Source organism: Phyllopteryx taeniolatus, chromosome 15 (assembly GCF_024500385.1).
Source record: "Phyllopteryx taeniolatus isolate TA_2022b chromosome 15, UOR_Ptae_1.2, whole genome shotgun sequence".
NCBI classification, from domain to species: domain Eukaryota; kingdom Metazoa; phylum Chordata; class Actinopteri; order Syngnathiformes; family Syngnathidae; genus Phyllopteryx; species Phyllopteryx taeniolatus.
In genome coordinates, this window is record NC_084516.1 from 15,004,309 (window position 1) to 15,021,985 (window position 17,677).

Below are 17,677 nucleotides of genomic sequence, written 5' to 3' on the forward strand. Positions count from 1 at the left end.
TGCTTAGACAGACCTCGGCCACGGCGAGGGATCATGATGATTAAAGTAAGCCATTTTAAACTAACACAAAGCGTTTGGGCAACTGATTTTTTTCTTAGAGGGAAAATGTGCCCGCCGCCCGCTTTCTTTATACGGTGACTAAATCTGCGACCTCAAAAACTGCAAACAGGACTTAAACGGGGGTATAGATAGTTTTCAAATAATCAAATTGGATTTTTAACAATTTGCAATAATATAAGGCGTAATAGAGAACTGATTCGATCATTGCTCGCCAATGACAGTTTGAATATCGTTGGGGTTTTAGGGGGTTTTAGTCTGAGGACTAATCGAGGATGACTTTAATGTTCATATAAATTCCGTCGGAACCTTAGTGCAGCGTTTCAGACAATAATTGATACTTTTGGTGTTGCTCGATTAATACATGAACCGACCCATAGTAATGGTGACACTTTAGATTTGGCATTGCGAACTGAAATGTAATGGTACTCCTTTATACCATTGCTATGTCCGAGCATTACTTGCCCCATTGCCATCGTTCTGACCACAACCAATGCCATAACAGCCGTAATATTAGTTCTTCAACTACGACTGCACTTGCTGAGCTATTACCCTCAGCAATTTGCTTCTTATCTAGGTCATATTGATAATTTCAAAAAATGATTCTAATGTGGCTCTGTGTAACGCTCTCGACACAATAGCGCCGTTAAGACTTAAAACGGGTCCTAAGAAATGTACTCCTTGGTTCACAGATAAGATCGGAGAACTAAAAACAAGCATGTTGGAATCTTGAGTGCAAATCCATCAGGCATGGGAGGATAGTTTACTGAAACACAAAAAGTCTCTCATTTCAGCTGAATGTAATGATTTTTTCTAAATAATTGCTCTTTAAACGCTCTAAAGAGCAATGAGCAATGATTAGCTTGCATGACTTCGGTGGGACTCAAGTGGAGAGGGCGGAAACCTTCAAACGTCTTGGTACTCACATCATAGATGAGCTCACATGGACCCACAACACACAGCACAACATCAGGAAGACTCAACAGACACCATACTTCCTGAAGAAGCTGGGAAAATTAACTACAAAAACAGTCACTTATGAGACTTTTATTCACACATATACAGATAATACAATGGTCATCTTTGAAGCTCCTTTGTTGATATACAAGGAACTATCACTGTTAGAAAAGTTGTACAGTTTTATGCATACCAGGTCAAAATGAGTCTGTGACATGGTTAAAGCTTGACATCTATGCAGTTTTGTCAAATGAATGGAAAAGGCAATCAACGGCATAAGGCTTGCGAAACAGGTGGATTTGAAATCGCTGTCGTTGTAACATACTTTAGGCAATGAATATTCAAGTTCCTCCCCCACGTCATGGTTGGTACCCACCCATTCAACTCAGCTGAACGACAACACGTCATTTCCGGGTTTTAATGCGCTGCTCCCGCCAAGCCATACAAAGTCTATAAAGTATACATAATAAGTTGTGTTTTACAACAATACTCAACTATATAATTTATAACTTAACTGGATGTAATAGCGAAGCTTGTATTTATTGTCGCCAGCGATGAACGTCACGCGCGGGTTCAATTAAAGTGAATGGGAGCGGATGACGTGGCCCACGTAAAAAGAATGACAGAATAGCAGCCATCCCATCAGAGTAAAGATTATTTACAAAGCCAATATTAATGATAAATCTACCCATCTCAATTGCCAGGTGTAAAAGACCAGGTAAAATAGCTTAAGGGCATCCTGCGCATCAAAGATTATGAAAAGAAATTGATGGCATGGGACCTTTAGCCTTTGTTTGCCCAGGTAAGGCAACTGAGAACATATTCTCATTTGTAACGCCGACCAGGCAGCAGACAGCAAAGCATAATAAAAGCAAACACAGAACATAGACATATAGTTGCGTAATACATGATATTACAAGATGTCTGTTTTCTTCAGGATCACATATACTGTACACTTTACCACTAAAAGTCAAATATTTGTTTACAGTATTTCAACCAATCATTCGTTTATTTGATATGCACGTCACAAAAACACTGGATGAAGATGTAATGCATCCTGTATATCAGACGCATTTCTAAAAGTCTTTGATCAAGAGTGTTACAACACTTGTCTACAGGAGACCTTTAGGAACGGACCAGGTACAAAGATTACAATCATCCTTGGTGCATGAACTGATTAAGCTTGCTCAGATGAGAAGTGAAACCTTCATTGATCATCGCGATTCTCACCTACACAGTTGTGTTTCTTAAGTTTACCCTTTTTTGAGATTTTTTGGCCACAAACTGAGCAGGAATTAAGTTTTTCTCTGGTGTGGGTTTTTGTGTGTCTTCTTAATTTTCCCTTTTCAGAGGATCTATAACCACAAACTGAGCAAGCAAAAGGTTTCTCTCCAGTGTGGGTTCTTATGTGTGTTTGTAAGTGACCCTTGCGAGAGAATCTTTTGTCACAAACTGAGCAGGAAAAAGGTTTCTCTCCAGTGTGTGTTCTTGTGTGTATTTTTAAGTCTCCCATTCTATAGAATCTGTGACCACAAACTGCGCAGGAAAAGGGTTTCACCCCAGTGTGTGTTCTTGAGTGATATAGTAAGGCTCCCTGCTGAGAGAATCTTTGGCCACAAACTGAGCAGGAAAAAGGTTTCTCACCAGTGTGTGTTCTTGTGTGATTTTCCAAGTTGGTCTTAAGAGAAAATCTTTGATCGCAAACTGAGCAGGGAAAGGGTTTCTCCCTAGTGTGTGTTCTTGTGTGATTTGCCAAGTTTGTTTTATTATAGAATCTTTGACCACAAACTGAGCAGGCAAAAGGTTTTTCTCCAGTGTGTATTCTCATGTGTTGTCTCAAACCCCTCTTATAAGTAAAAGTTTTCCCACACTGAGAACATCCCCAGGGTTTGTCGTCAGCGTGACATGTCATATCGCCTTGAAAGCGGTCATCATCAGCGTCAGGAGATTGTGAAGTTATGTCGTCATCTGATAGTGGGGCTAAGAGGCTATCTGCTTGTGATCCTCCACAGTGGTCTCCATCACCTTCTGTTGTCATGTGCTGACTTGAGCTGCTGCTTGGAGGCCCCGCCCCTCTGTCCTCCTCACTTTGACCTTTATCTTCACACTTCAAAAGGACACCAATCAATGACAATTTGGTGATATCCTCCTCCTCCTCCTCCTCTTTAATGTGGGGGACCTCTTCGTCCTCCACTTCCTTTTTAATGTGACGGGGCTCAGGACAAAGATCTTCATTGATGTCTGCAAAACACAAGATAACAGACACTCATAAGTGACTTTCACCTTTTCCCTGTCATGGGGTAGCCACAGTTTGGCAGTTTGAAATGAAACAAAGGAGATGTACTTTATCTGCAGACTTTAACCTTTAATTTAATTTCACCTAAAAAAAAATAAAAAATACTTAAGAGTAAAAAGTATGTAGTGAAATTATTACTCAAATACTGAGTAAATAGTGAGTAACTTCTGATTTTTGTTACCATAGCATGACCATCAATTAAATTTAAAAAAATACAAAATAAGATGTGAATTTACAAATTCTGATGTTGTTGTTGTTGTGTGTGTGTGTGTGTGTGTGTGTGTGTGTGTGTGTCTCCACGGTCAAAACTACAGAAAAACAAATTTACTGCACGGTGTTTTCTCAATTTATAAGTGGGCTGAAACATCCACGTTTGGGCAGACAGTACCAGACAAATACTACAATACATGAAAGCTGTTGTTTTTGTTCGTCTAAATGTAAACAAGAGTAGCGCGCCATTGCCTTCATGGTAACGACGACCTTCCCAACATGGCCGCCACACACACACACGACGATCAGCGGGGCAGGCTGTGAATACAGGGAGGTGTGAATACCTATGTCCGGGAAGCCCAATGGAAGACGACGTGTGAGGTCATGTGACTTTCTTGTGTTGTTTGATTGGTGAACTAGACTTAAACCTCACTAGCGGTTAAACTGGATGACCCGAACAGCGCCCAATGCGGAAATCGAAGTCGTAGCATCGCGCACGAAATAGCTGATAAATGAGCAATAATTGAAATAAAAGTAGCAGGTGACATTTAGATCATTGTAACGGACTGAAAGTACCCTGACTTACTAACAGCAGAAGTGGCGGAAGTTTTTTTCTGTTCTCGTCAATTCCTGTGACTTCGACCGCACAGGCGGAGCCTCAGGCCGCGTATTAGTCCGCCACGGATTAATATTCACAATTACATCTGTGTGTGGATGGTGGATGTGTGGAATGGATCTCGCTTCCAGCATTCAAGGAGTACGAAACAGTCTATGACGTCAGTGACGGCGACGCCCCCCCCCTTCCAGGAAAAACTCATCGGATCGATACGATTTACATAGATGGCCTATTTTGAGTTCAAAACGGTGAATTTTGCCAAAAGGCGACTGATTTGCATGTATGATTTTTTTCTTGGTTAAAGAGTAATTATGAATACACAAGAGGAAACGAGATATTTCACTTAATAATGAACGACCTGCATTTCCTTCTCTACAAACATTTCCAGTGAGACAATTTAAAATAAATATAAATAGATTTCAGTTTAAACTTGGCATTTATTGTGAGTATCAAAAACAAGACATTTAAAAAAAAAAGAGGAACACAAGTTTGTCATCTGATTATAAAAGGTACAATTTTATCCAACTGTGGTATCTTAGTCAGAACACTAGGGGGTACTATGTAAAAATATCTTAGATGAGTTCGGGCCCGTTTACGGGTGTTGTTGATAAATGGCTTTTGCTTTGCATAGTAGAGTTTCCAGTTGCACTTACGGATGTAGCGCCGAACTGTATTTACTGACGTTGGTTTTCTGAAGTGTTCCTGAGCCCATGTGGTGATATCCTTTACACATTGATGTCGGTTGTTGATGCAGCGCCGCTTGAGGGATCGAAGGTCACGGGCATTCAATGTTGGTTTTCGGCCTTGCCGCTTACATGCAGTGATTTCTCCAGATTCTCTGAACCTTTTGATGATATTATGGACCGTAGATGACGAAATCCCTAAATTCCTTGCAATTGTACGTTGAGGAACATTGTCCTTAAACTGTTCGACTATTTTCTCACGGACTTGTTCACAAAGAGGTGAACCTCGCCCCACTTTTGCTTGTGAATGACTGCGCAATTCAGGGAAGCTCCTTTTATACCCAATCATGGCACCCACCTGTTCCCAATTAGCCTGATCACCTGTGGGATGTTCCAAACAGGTGTTTGATGAGCATTCCTCAACTTTCTCAGTCTTTTTTGCCACCTGTTCCAGCTTTTTTTTGGAACGTATTGCAGCCATAAAATTCCAAGTTAATGATTATTTGCTAGAAACAATCAAGTTGATCAGTTTGAACATGAAATATCTTGTCTTTGTTGTGTATTCAATTCAATATAGGTTGAACATGTTTTGCAAATCATTGTATTCTTTTTTAAATGTATGTTTAATACAACATCCCAACCTGATTGGAATTGGGGTTGTAAATACTGTATTTCACTATCCCGTCACCGATCACCCACTGCTTTACTTATTTGAACCGTGTACTGTATTACCAATATCAGCTGTTAAACTTGTCACAGGGGATTTATAAAAAAATATATATATAAATAAATAAATAAAATATTCTGCAGTCATGACGTCACACACAATATAACTGTTTCAAAATTATGTGTGCGCGTACGCCCGCAATGTAAAGCTGGATATATGTTTTCATTTCACGCTCTTCACAACAAATACCTAGTCATGTGGAAAAGTTTTAAAACTTTGTTATGAAGTTAGTAAATCTAATTTCCCCTCAAGGGATTGAAAAAAAGTATCCATCCATGACTTCCGCTAAAGAAAATCTGCAAAACACACTCAGAAAACCCTCGCTGAGTCATTAAGCAAACACGTACTACATGAGAAAAACAAGTAAACGCTGGCAAGACATAAAAAACGCCATCAACTATATTTCTTTCTGGAGTGTTCTATCCAAATTTGTATGCCATTGTGTGCTGTCGTGACAAACTTGTCTATTTGATTTAAAATATTTAACTAGGGTTACAGTTTGATCTCATCTTAATTTTGGACATTTGTTTACATTTTTTTAAACAGAAGCTTAACTAAAATACTGTTGTCCAAACCTGATTTGGCATATTCTCCTGCATACAGCCTGGACATAATGAAGTTATTAATTGTTAAATACTGCCATGCAATATTCTTGTGCAATGTCCTGGATGAATGTCCAGGGAAGCAAGTAGAGATTTACACTGTTTTGTGTGTGTGTGTGTGTGTGTATATATGTGTATATATATATATATATATATATATATATATAATTTGCATATTATATATAGATAGATGCAAATTATCACTATCGTGAAATAATAATTAAAAAAAAAAAAACGATTTTTATTTCCCCATATCGCCCACTCCTAGACTGAGCCCATAGCCCTATAGTATCGATATCGCAATATCTGGCATGAATAACAAGATATGACATTTTGTTCATATCCTTTAGTCCTAATTAATACGATCAACAAGATTACATAGTCAAAAAAAAAACAATATGCTTGTCCCGATTCCCACACCTGCCACTCATTACTTGGAAATTCCTATGTATCCCTTTTTGGCGTTTGTGCACCACTTTGTGTTGGAAATACATTCCAAAGAAATATTGAAATTAGTGAGGATAAAGCGGTACAGAGAATGGATGGATGGGCTCTAATACGCTCCATTTGTACGATATATAACTACATTTTCCATCATTCCCCATCAATGACCCACCCACAGCCGCCACCTCCCCTCGCATTCCACAGGGCTCCACAAGGGGGCGCAAATCGCCCATACAAACGCCAATGAGTTACATGTAATGGCAAAATACCAATAAAAAAAAAAACATTCAGCATTTTTTTTGGTCTTCTTTTGGGGGGCATTTTGTCTGGTAATTTATGATTGTTTTGTTGTCTCAGTGTGTGCGTGTACTGTTTTGTGTGTACGTTGTGGTTATATGTACAGTTGTGTACATCACAATGTACAGTTTGTTGTATATGTATTATTTATATTTGCTTTTATGTTGCCTTGTTTTACTCTGTCGGCATTGCAAAACATAATATGTTCTCAATTGCCTTCCCCGGGTGCATGCATGCATGCACGGACGGACGGACGGACGGACGGACGGACGGACGGACGGATAGATAGATAGATAGATAGATAGATAGATAGATAGATAGATAGATAGATAGATAGATAGATAGATAGATAGATCTTGCACGCATTTTTCCAAGCGCGCCGTGTAAATTGAGGAAACACTTTGATAATGCTGCATTTTCGATCCCATCTTGATGCTTTCTACACCTCTGGGACAACACCATCACGAGGGGTCACCAAAGAACATATTCTAGGAATTTAATTTAATTAATATTACACGTGCCCAGCTGAGGATTCTACTAATACATGAATACATGAATGCGTTTACGTTTAGAATGTACTGCCTAAACTCGGGCGTGAACAAACCTGCTGTGCGTAACCCAAATCGAGGCCCTTCAAAAGCAGCGTCCAGTATTTGACGTTGCGGCTCGTCCTCCTCTTTTGGTCCCCAACGTTCTTCCCCGTAGTCCGCTGTCCTTCTTGCGCACATTTCGACACGACGATCACAACGCTTTGCGCTCACACTTGCTTGGCGGTGTGTCGATCACAAACGCGTCTCTTTGTTAGCAGCTAGCACGCTAAGATAAGCTAGGCCGAGAAGCTTGGACGCGCGCGAGACGACTTGAGCCGGGCACGGTGATTGAACGAATGATGATTTAGTCGAAGCGAAATACTGATGGGCGTCGCCCGTCGAGGCTTCAGTGCGTTCGGTGACAATTCGAGATTGAATTATTTAGCGAAGCGCGGTTACGTAAAAAAGGGCCTGGGCGAAATGTACGGAAAAGCCTCTTGGACAAACTTCGTCTCACGAACACGCGATTTCGACACGATAAAAATCCCTCAGCGAAATGGAAAAGTGTCTTGTTTGTTTACACCGAGACAAAGCTAAACGACGTTTTAGTCATGCAAAGCAAGTGTACTGTACTGTACATTGTACAAAAATAATCTCACTCGCGAAATAATTGTAAAAGGAAATTTGAACTACAGTATTTTGCCCAAGTGGTACTCTGCATTTTAAAGAGCGACAGAGGAGCACAATTTCAAAAGTTGAGTATATTTACTCCCCAACCTGCCGCCCCCCCCCTTCCCCCCCCTTTTTTTTAAAATATATATACACACTTGATATGTAACATTCGAGTACTTTCCGGACGACCTTGTCATCATAGATGTATGTTGACTCTTTTTTTTTCTCGCCACATAGGAGTATATTATAATTATATTGCATGAACTTTGTCTAAATGGCGTTGCCGTACGTTTTTCGCCGCACAGCCACTTGCGCACTCGTCCTCTTTACTTTAACCGCACTTGCTTCCGCGCGCTTGACTAAATCTTACTGAATTTGTATCGAATAAACGAACAAAATCCTCGACGCAGAATCCCCGTCACAACTTTACTGGACGAAAACATCTTTCGTTAAATGTTCATGTCCGGCTTCTCGGCCTCGCCAGGCTTAGCCTAGCTTAGCTTGCTAGGCGCTAACAAAGGGACGCGGTTGTGTTGAAAAACACGCAAATCAAGTCATTACTTGGATTAAGCAAGTCGCAAGTCAAGTCATACAATCTTGTTCCAGTCGCAACATATATTGGAGTTGTATTAAAAAAAAAATTTTCACAATACCCCCCCCCCCCCCCCCGTAAATTAAAACACACACACAAAAAAAAATTCAAATATTATGATTGACTGAATTTATTGGACTGAATTGTTTGAAAGTTGTATTTCAAACTCAATTTAACTGAATTTTATTTTTCAACAGACTTTGCTGTGCACTTTGTGACGACAGCCTTGTAACTCCACCGGTTCATAAGAGAACATAATTAAGCAAAAGCCAAGAAGACTGTTTTCTGTTGGTGGAGTATAATTAGATGTGTAGCTAATGGAGAATGAAAGAGATTCATAATTAAGGGAATTATACATGACATAAAAATGTTGTCATCCTTCAAACAAGTAATGCGAAGAAAATCTGCATTCCTCCTGTGTCCTCTACTTTAATTAAGTCACTCTGTTGGGTTGATTTATTAAGAAGCACTGACTCTGGACAATTAACAATTGTCATTAGCTTAAAGGTTATTTTTCATATGCTGTGGTTTCAATTTTAAAAACATAGTGCAGACAGCTTTATCACAGCGCCAACACAACATATGACATTTTGATGGTGACACTTTAATAAACATGTTCAGTCGTATGAAAATTATATTCCCACGTAGCTACTCACAATTTGTACTGTACTTACTAATAGTGAAACGCACTTTTGTCAACATTTTGTATCGCCGTGATCGTAATGCTAATGGAATGTGGACCTGGGGTCTTCCAGTGCTGTCATCATGCCCGCAAATGTCTCTGCAACTTTTTTTTTAAACATTTTTAAATCTCAACAACGCTAGCAATCCCACTTCACTTCTTCTGCATTCTGCAGTTGGCATTATATTTTAGGAAGAGACTTTTGCGTGCCTGTGAACCAAAACGAAAGGTTCGGACAAGTATCATAAACCGTCCCACCCCTCGTTACGTTACTTAACTGTACTAAAACATTCACAATCACATAATTTTTTAAAATTGTCCCAAACCAGTCTATGCAACTTAATGTTTGACCAGCTAGCTATACCGTTAAATTAGCTTACCTGTCTTTGTGAGTTTTTTAGTGACTGATAATGCGTGAGTTGCAAGCCATGCAGGTTGCCATCCTCTTTGTGCAGATTTCATAGACAACATAATCCTTGAATCCAAATGTTATTATCTTTTGGAGCTCCTTCCATCGTTGTTCATGCAGGTGGCTACATCAAACTGGCAAGTGCGCAACAACGCGGACTGTGTTGCCAGATTGCCGTGAATGACCCCCAAAACATTTCTTATTCAAGAAAAAAAAAAAAACTCAATAGAGGCAGCACGCTGGACGACTGGGTAGCACATCCGCCTCACAGTTCTGAGGACCCAGGTTCAAATCCGGCCTCGCCTGTGTGGAGTTTGCATGTTCTCCCTGTGCCTGCATAGGTTTTCTCCAGGTACTCTGGTTTCTTCCCACTTCCCAAAAACATACATGGTAGGTTAATTGAAGATTAAATTGCCCATAGGTGTGAATGTGAGTGCTAATGGTTGTTTGTTTGTGTTATATGCATATTTTTATATGCCTTTAAGAGTACTCCTGCATTTATGACTTCACTTGAATTTTTGTACTCAAGCAAAGAAATCACTGTTAGTAGGCAGTATCCAATTTCTAATGTCAGAAATAAAAATATATATAACAATGCAGTACATACTGTTAAATTATTGAACAGAATTTCTCAATGGACAGTTTTGTTATTGTGAGCATATATTATTGCTGCAGCAATAATGTTTGGAGGTATATGAATGAAAACATTGAATGGACGGGGATAGAAGTGCACGGTAATATATGATTTGAAGCTGTCTTTTTGACAAAAACTTGTGGGGAAATGGACAGAAACTACTAAAACCTATTGAAAAGGACCCAGCAAAAGTCGAGTACAAGAAGAGCAAGAAAAAGGGAGGTTTTTCAGTTCTCCTGCTTTTGCCTCTTTGCCCCACCTGGAATGTGAACCTTCTGTAGTACCGTGAGTCTTCTTGCTTTACCGTGAGCATTCCCATAATAAAGCAATAATTATCGTACCGTGAGATTAATACTGTGATAAAACCAAACTGGGAGATGCACTGTAGATATTGTTATATTTAACTCGGGTGCTGTCCATTTCTTTTGCTCATCCTTGAGATGGTTCTACACCTTCACTGGAGTCCAGCTGTGTTTGATTATACTGATTGGACTTGATTAGGAAAGCCACACCCCTGTCTATATAAGACCTTACAGCTCACAGTGCATGTCAGAGCAAATGAGAATCATGAGGTCAAAGGAACTGCCTGAAGAGCTCAGAGACAGAATTGTGGCAAGGCACAGATCTGGCCAATTTTACAAAAAAAATGTATGCTGCATTTAAAGTTCCTGAGAGCACAGTGGCCTCCATAATCCTTATATGGAAGACGTTTGGGACGAGCAGAACCGTTCCTAGAGCTGGCCGTCCGGCCAAACTGAGCAATCGGGAGAGAAGAGCCTTGGTGAGGGAGGTAAAGAAGAACCCAAAGTTCACTGTGGCTGAGCTCCAGAGAGGCAGTCGGGAGATGGGAGAAAGTTCTAGAAAGTCAGTCAACCATCACTGCAGCCCTCCACCAGTCGAGGTTTTATGGCAGAGTGGCCCGACGGAAGCCTCTCCTCAGTGCAAGACACATGAAAGCCTGCATGGAATTTGCTAAAAAAAAAAATTTTTTTTAAAACACCTGAAGGACTCCAAGATGGTGAGAAATAAGATTCTCTGGTCTGATGAGACCAAGATAGAAATTGTTGGCCTTAATTCTAAGTGACGTGTGGAGAAAACCAGGCACTGCTCATCACCTGTCCAATACAGTCCCAACAGTGAAGCATGGTGGTGGCAGTATCGTGCTGTGGGGGTGTTTTTCAGCTGCAGGGACATGGAGACTGGTTGCAATTGAAGAAAAGATGAATGCGACCAAGTACAGGGATATCCTGGACGAAAACCTTCTCCAGAGTGCTCAGAACCTCAGACTGGGGCGAAGGTTCGCCTTCAAAAAAGACAATGACCCTAAGCACACAGCTAAAATACCGAAGGAGTGGCTTCAGAACAACTCCGTGACTGTTTTTGAATGGCCCAGCCAGAGCCCTGACTTAAACCCAATTGAGCATCTCTGGAAAGACCTGAAAATGGCTGTCCACCAATGTTCACCATCCGACCTGGCAGAACTGGAGAGGATCTGCAAGGAGGAATGGCAGATGATCCCCAAATTCAGGTGTGAAGAACTTGTTGCATCATTCCAAAAAAAGACTCATGGCTGTGTTAGCTCAAAAGGGTGCTTCTACTAAATATTGAGCAAAGGGTCTGAATACTTATGGCTGTGTGATATTTCAGTTTTTCTTTTTTAATAAATTGCAAACATTTCAACAATTCCATTTTTTTCTGTCAATATGGGGTGCTGTGTGTACATTGAGGAAAAAAAATAAATGATTTTAACAAATGGATGCAATATAAAAAAAAAGTGAAAAATTTAAGGGGGTCTGAATACTTTCCGTACCCACTGTACTTCATTTTTAGATGCTGGTGTAGCACTGTTGTGCTGCCATGAAAGGTGCGTTCAATCTCACAGGCTTTGAATCGCATTCCCGTTCAGTATTTGGCCTTAAATGTCCCCGGATAATCTCTACCGCACCTGTTTCACGCACAACAGGCAGCGTGGCGAGCATTGGGAGGATTCAATGAATGCAGGAGGGGCAGTTCAATGGCTCTACACCCCACAATTAGTTTTCGAGGGCAGATCCTCTAATGTGCGTTATTCAATACAGTGGTCTCAGTTCACCACTGTATTGAACGGTTCAATAGAGACGTGTATTGTTGCACCCCAATTATATATGTATGACAGCAAGTTCACAAATTTATGTGGTTATTGTGTTATTGAACACAATAACTGTAAATAAATAAATTGTCCGTAGGTGTGAATGTGAGTGCGAATGGTTGTTTGTTTCTATGTGCCCTGCTATTGGCTGGGGACTAGTTCAGGGTGTACGCCGCCTCTCACCCAGAGTCAGCTGGGATAGGCGCCGGCACGCCCGGGGAGCCTGGTGAGGATAAGCGGTTCGGAAAATGGATGAAAGAATACACATCAATGTCACAACATGAGAACGTGTGTTTGTCTTCTTGTGTCCTGCAGATGTCAGTGAAGATGTTCGTCCTGAGCAGCAGGAGCCAGAGTCCCCTCTCATTAAAGCGGAAGTGGACGACAAAGAGTACTCCTACATTAAAGAGGAAGAGTCGCCGCACTCCGTTCACATTCAAAAGGAAGAGGAGCCAGAGCTCTCCTACATTGAAGAGGAACAGCAGCTGCAGCCTCGCCAACTCAAAGAGCAGGAGCATGAGACCCCGTACATTAAAGAGGAGGACGATATCACCAAGTTGGCATCGACTGATGTCCCTTTGAGGAGTGAAGATGAAGGTCAAAATGAGGAGGACAGAGCGACGGAGTCTCCAAGCAGCAGCTCAAGTCAACATATGACAACAGAAGGTGACGGAGACTACTGTGGAGGATCGTCAACAGATGGCCTCATCGCTCCACTATCAGATAGTGACAACATAATGTCACACTCTTCCGACATTGATGATGAACATTCTGGAGGTGATATGACTGACGACAAACGCTGGAAATGTTCTCAGTGTGGGAGAACGTTTGGTAATGAGAGCGGTTTAAAAAGTCATAGGACAGCACACACTGGAGAAAAACCTTTTGCCTGTTCAGTTTGTGGTCAAAGATTCACTGAAAAGGGAAGCTTAAAAAGACACACAAGAACCCACACTGGTGAGAAACCTTATACCTGCTCAGTCTGTGGTAAAAGATTCACTCAGAAGGGAGATTTAAAAATACACATAAGAAAACACACCGGTGAGAAACCTTTTGCCTGCTCAGTTTGTGGTCAAAGATTCTCTGAGAACGGAAGTTTAAGAAAACACACAAGAACACACACTGGTGAGAAACCTTTTGCCTGCTCAGTTTGCGGTCAAAGATTCTCTCAGAAGGGAACCTTAAAAAGACACACAAAGACCCACACTGGTGAGGAGCCTTTTACCTGCTCAGTTTGTAGTCAAAGATTCACTCAAAAGGAACATTTACTAAGACACACAAGAACACACACTGGAGAGAAGCCTTTTGCCTGCTCCGTTTGTGGTCAAAAATTCACTCAAGAGGTACATTTAAAAAGACACGCAAGAACACACACTGGAGAGAAACCTTTAGCCTGTTCAGTTTGTGGTCAAAGATTCTCTGAGAGTGGAAGCTTAAAAACACACATAAGAACACACACTGGAGAGAAACCTTTTGCCTGTTTAGTTTGTGGCCAAAAATTCTCTCGTAAGAGTCAGGTTAAGACACACAAGTGTGCCGGTGAGAATCAATTAAGCTTTGAATGAAAGTTTAGATGCTTAATATTTAAACTAGTTTCTATGGCACAGATTTTACACAAACAAGCTTGTTGTGCTCTATGTACCTTCCTGAAAGTGGGCAAGTGTAGAAAATTAACATGCGAGCCAGAACTCTGAAAGCAAAGCACCTAGTTTGTCCAGTGTTTTTGTGTGTGTATGAAATAAGCAATTGATTGGTTTAAATAGACTGTAAAGAAACTTTGACTCTAAAGTAAGCTGGAAAAAATGTAAATGTGATTCTGAATAAAATACAACTCTTGAACCAGACAACACATGGCTCAGAACCCTATGAAGAGCAAAATATTTGGAGTGAATCTATATATATATATATATATATAAAATATACCTTATCTGGTAAATATATTCAAACAATGACAGTACTTCATTTAGGTTTCATTAAAGTGACATTTTTTACATCATTACATTGCACACATGAGCATGATAAATGCTAAAACCCGTAAACAGCATATTTAAATACAATATTGCAATAGTAACAAAAGGTTTAACATTTTATTTTGTAAACATAAAAATTCAAGTGGTGCAAATAAGCACAATTTGGCATGCTCTCACTGCAAAAACTACATCTTAAAACAAAACACAACTGCTTTTCTATTTTAAGTAAAAATTGCCTGAAACAAGTGAAGTTAATTGTGAAAACAAGTTTTTAGGTAATGAATCTTCTATTAAATGTAATGAGAACTGTCTAGAAATGAGACATTTTCCCCAGAAGTCCAGGGAATCATCAAGATAGTCATCAAAATTGAGACAAGCCTTCATGCTCTTTTTGTTCAGCAGTGGTTTTCGTCTTGGAACTCCACCATGCAGGCCGATTATGCATGATGGATGGATTTGGATTGGATTTTAAACATCATCATTCACATCGAGAGTGATGAGAAAGATAATCGCAGTGTTAAACATCTGGTTGCTCTAATGGTTAAAATGTTAAAACAAGTCGGATCGTACTAATCTGTGAGGAATTTGATGGTCCTTTCAGCCACTACTCAAAAGTGTTCCACCTCCTCCAGTGAGCCAAAAGGAAACTCGGGTACTTCAGATGAATTTTCATCAACCATCCTCGCAGGAATCAAGTTTACCATGGCAGTCTGCTGTGTTAGCTGCTGCTTTATGTGTTCCATCAGTGCAAGCATGTGAAGTTTAGCAGCTGAGAGAGAGAAGAGTATCAAAATTGTTTTGTTCAGGGTTACACATTACTTGAGGACTAAATGATATGCCAGTCAGTGATTAAAAACAAGGGTTGACCATGAGAAGTATTTGCGGTTTAGTTGTTTATGGTCCCATACGAAAACATGTATTGTTGGTGAATTGAAGACTCTAAATTGCCTATAGGTGTGAATGTGAGTGCGAATGGTTGTTTGTTTATATGTGCCCTGCGATTGGCTGGCGACCAGTTCAGGGTGTACCCCGCCTCTCTCCCAGAGTCAGCTGGGATAGGCTCAGTACGTTCTCAACCCTAGTGAGGATAAGCGGTACAGAAAATGAATGAAGTAACTTTCCATGCATGTTTTTGGGATGTAGGAGGGAAGCGGAGTACCTGGAGAAAACCCACGCAGGCACGGGGAGAACATGCCAACTCCACACAGGGGAGGCTGGATTTGAACCCGGGTCCTCAGAAATGTGAGGCAGATGTGCTAACCAGTTGCTCACCGTGCCGCCGGATGCAAAATTGTCAATGTAATTTTTTTTTGTATTATCTTGACAAATGTCTCAAATATTTCAAGTGAATTTTTGCTTGAAAACTACTACTGTTTCTGATTAATTGAGACGAAATTTTTAAGTTAAAACATGGTGGCATCTCACTTTGACGATAAACTGAGCGTGCCATGACTTCAAACTTAACAGATAACGAATGATAATAGACAATCACACATTAATATACAGTAGGTTTCTATAAGGTCCGATTCCTGTGAACGTGTGATTTTCGATACCGAAATCGTGGGACATTTTCATCTTTGTCACAAGGAAAATCTCAACCTAATTTAAAAATTCAAAAATGATGTGGTAAAGGGGTTTCCCAACAAGGTAATTTGAAAATTACATGTATTACCTTGCGCGAAATGTTTCCAACGCGTGATTTTGGTGGGCATCCGCTGTATTCACGTATACTCCTTTCTGCATTCAAGAGAATGGGGGAAAGAATAGCTGCGATTTGGGGGATTTAGTAGCATTGCGGGAACATTAACTATAAATCATTCCGATAACTTTTTATAGCACGAGTATTGTGTTAAATAAAGCACTTTTAATATTTGCCCCTTCCCGATGCTCTATGTCACCAAAAGTCGATTGCTGCGCCTCCTGCCTGCCTTTACCTGTTGAATGAAAATGAACCAACTCGTACTTTTTTTGAGTAACTTCATGCGATGAACAAAGGGCTAATGACAATGCTAACGCAGTGTGAACACATTCACCGCCATTGACGGCTTTAGAAGTCAAATATCCATGTTAACTGGGAAGGCTGGCAGTGAATGAGTTCAAATGAAAATTGACTGTTCCCAAAGAGGACAGACACACCGTTTGTATCTTATGTGAACAACAAGCTTTATTGTTAGCAATGAGGTTAATTTGTGTTGTGTGTTTACTTCAAGGTTAGCTTACGCAAGCAATGCTTAATTGTATGCTCAATCCTTTTAGATAACTGAGCCCAAACGCTACTCCGAATGAGAGTTACCCGTGAAACATGTCGATAACTTCTTACTGCACGAGCGTTGTGTTCAATAAAGCACTTATTTTCAGTATTTGCCGTTTCTTGATGCTATAAGTCACCTGCTGTTGCTGCCTCATACCTGCCTGAGCTGCCCGACTTTCAATCAGACTCAGCTGTTGATGGTTCTGGTGCTCCCCGGCATGTGCTGGTGGGCAAGTCTGCTGCTTCATACAGTGGCTTGTACTTCTGTCTTTACTGCCCCAGAACCGCTGAATCCAGGTGGCGACAACACGAACTGGTGTTCGTAGACCAGTTTGGCCATGTTCCACGGAGTTGTTGTTATGGATTCCACTGGTTTAGTTTGGCAAAACTGTTGTGAGCTAAAGCAGGTGCAGCAGACATGAGCGCTGGCATCTTATCTATCTTCTCCTGCTGACTGTCAATCAGAAATTGTACACAGCTGCTGTTAGATTTGTGATTGGATGACTGAGTGTGTTGAGGCAGAACCTTTGGCTACACACATACACACACACACCGGCCTTCTGACTTCTACCGTGGAATTTCCATTGAGCGGAAAACTAGTTTCAATTCAGGAGACACGACAATAAAATAAATATCAGACAAGCATAGTGTAGAGAGTATTTTGAAATGAAAATATTAAAAACAACGACGTTACAGAAAATTGCGAATAGTCAAGTCTGTCCGCGAATACCGAAAGATAGGCTACCAATTTTTCTTTTATTATGGTAAGTGGATCATCATTATGGTAAGTGGACCATCCGCCCCCCAGTTTGTACACCACTGGTGGTGTGGAAGATGTCAGTCTGAGAAACGTTCTCAGAATCGCATCAAATGACGGGAGGTATGAGATTCCCTCAAGACAAATTGTCACAAGAAGAATA

At 40.6% G+C, this 17,677-nt stretch overlaps 2 protein-coding genes across 3 annotated transcripts; one reads left to right on the plus strand and one right to left on the minus strand.

The window, feature by feature from the left end:
• Positions 1-1,089: 1,089 nt before the first annotated feature.
• On the minus strand, positions 1,090-8,106 carry LOC133489830 (gastrula zinc finger protein XlCGF8.2DB-like). 2 transcript variants are annotated; one of them, XM_061798988.1, is made up of 2 exons: positions 7,494-8,106; positions 1,090-3,255 (listed from the first exon to the last, which is right to left on the minus strand). In XM_061798988.1, the coding sequence occupies exons 1-2, from the start codon at positions 7,615-7,617 to the stop codon at positions 2,222-2,224; spliced, it is 1,158 nt and encodes a 385-aa protein (XP_061654972.1). In that variant the 5' UTR covers positions 7,618-8,106; the 3' UTR covers positions 1,090-2,221. The 2 variants fall into 2 exon arrangements, with proteins under 2 accessions (XP_061654972.1, XP_061654971.1); XM_061798987.1 differs by lacking the exon at positions 7,494-8,106 and adding an exon at positions 4,790-5,495.
• A 153-nt stretch (positions 8,107-8,259) lies between these two features.
• Positions 8,260-14,327, plus strand: LOC133489831 (gastrula zinc finger protein XlCGF17.1-like). The gene is made up of 2 exons (XM_061798989.1): positions 8,260-8,295; positions 12,852-14,327. The coding sequence occupies exon 2, from the start codon at positions 13,190-13,192 to the stop codon at positions 14,099-14,101; it is 912 nt and encodes a 303-aa protein (XP_061654973.1). The 5' UTR covers positions 8,260-8,295; positions 12,852-13,189; the 3' UTR covers positions 14,102-14,327.
• Positions 14,328-17,677: the final 3,350 nt, after the last annotated feature.

Coding starts and splice junctions, on each gene's coding strand:
- LOC133489830 (XM_061798987.1), bottom strand. CDS start 5,300: ATGGCTGCAATACGTTCCAAAAAAAAGCTGGAACAGGTGGCAAAAAAG. Junction 3,256..4,789: donor TACAGTTCGGCGCTACATCC/GTAAGTGCAACT, acceptor TGTGTTTTGCAG/ACATCAATGAAGATCTTTGT.
- LOC133489831 (XM_061798989.1), top strand. CDS start 13,190: ATGACAACAGAAGGTGACGGAGACTACTGTGGAGGATCGTCAACAGAT.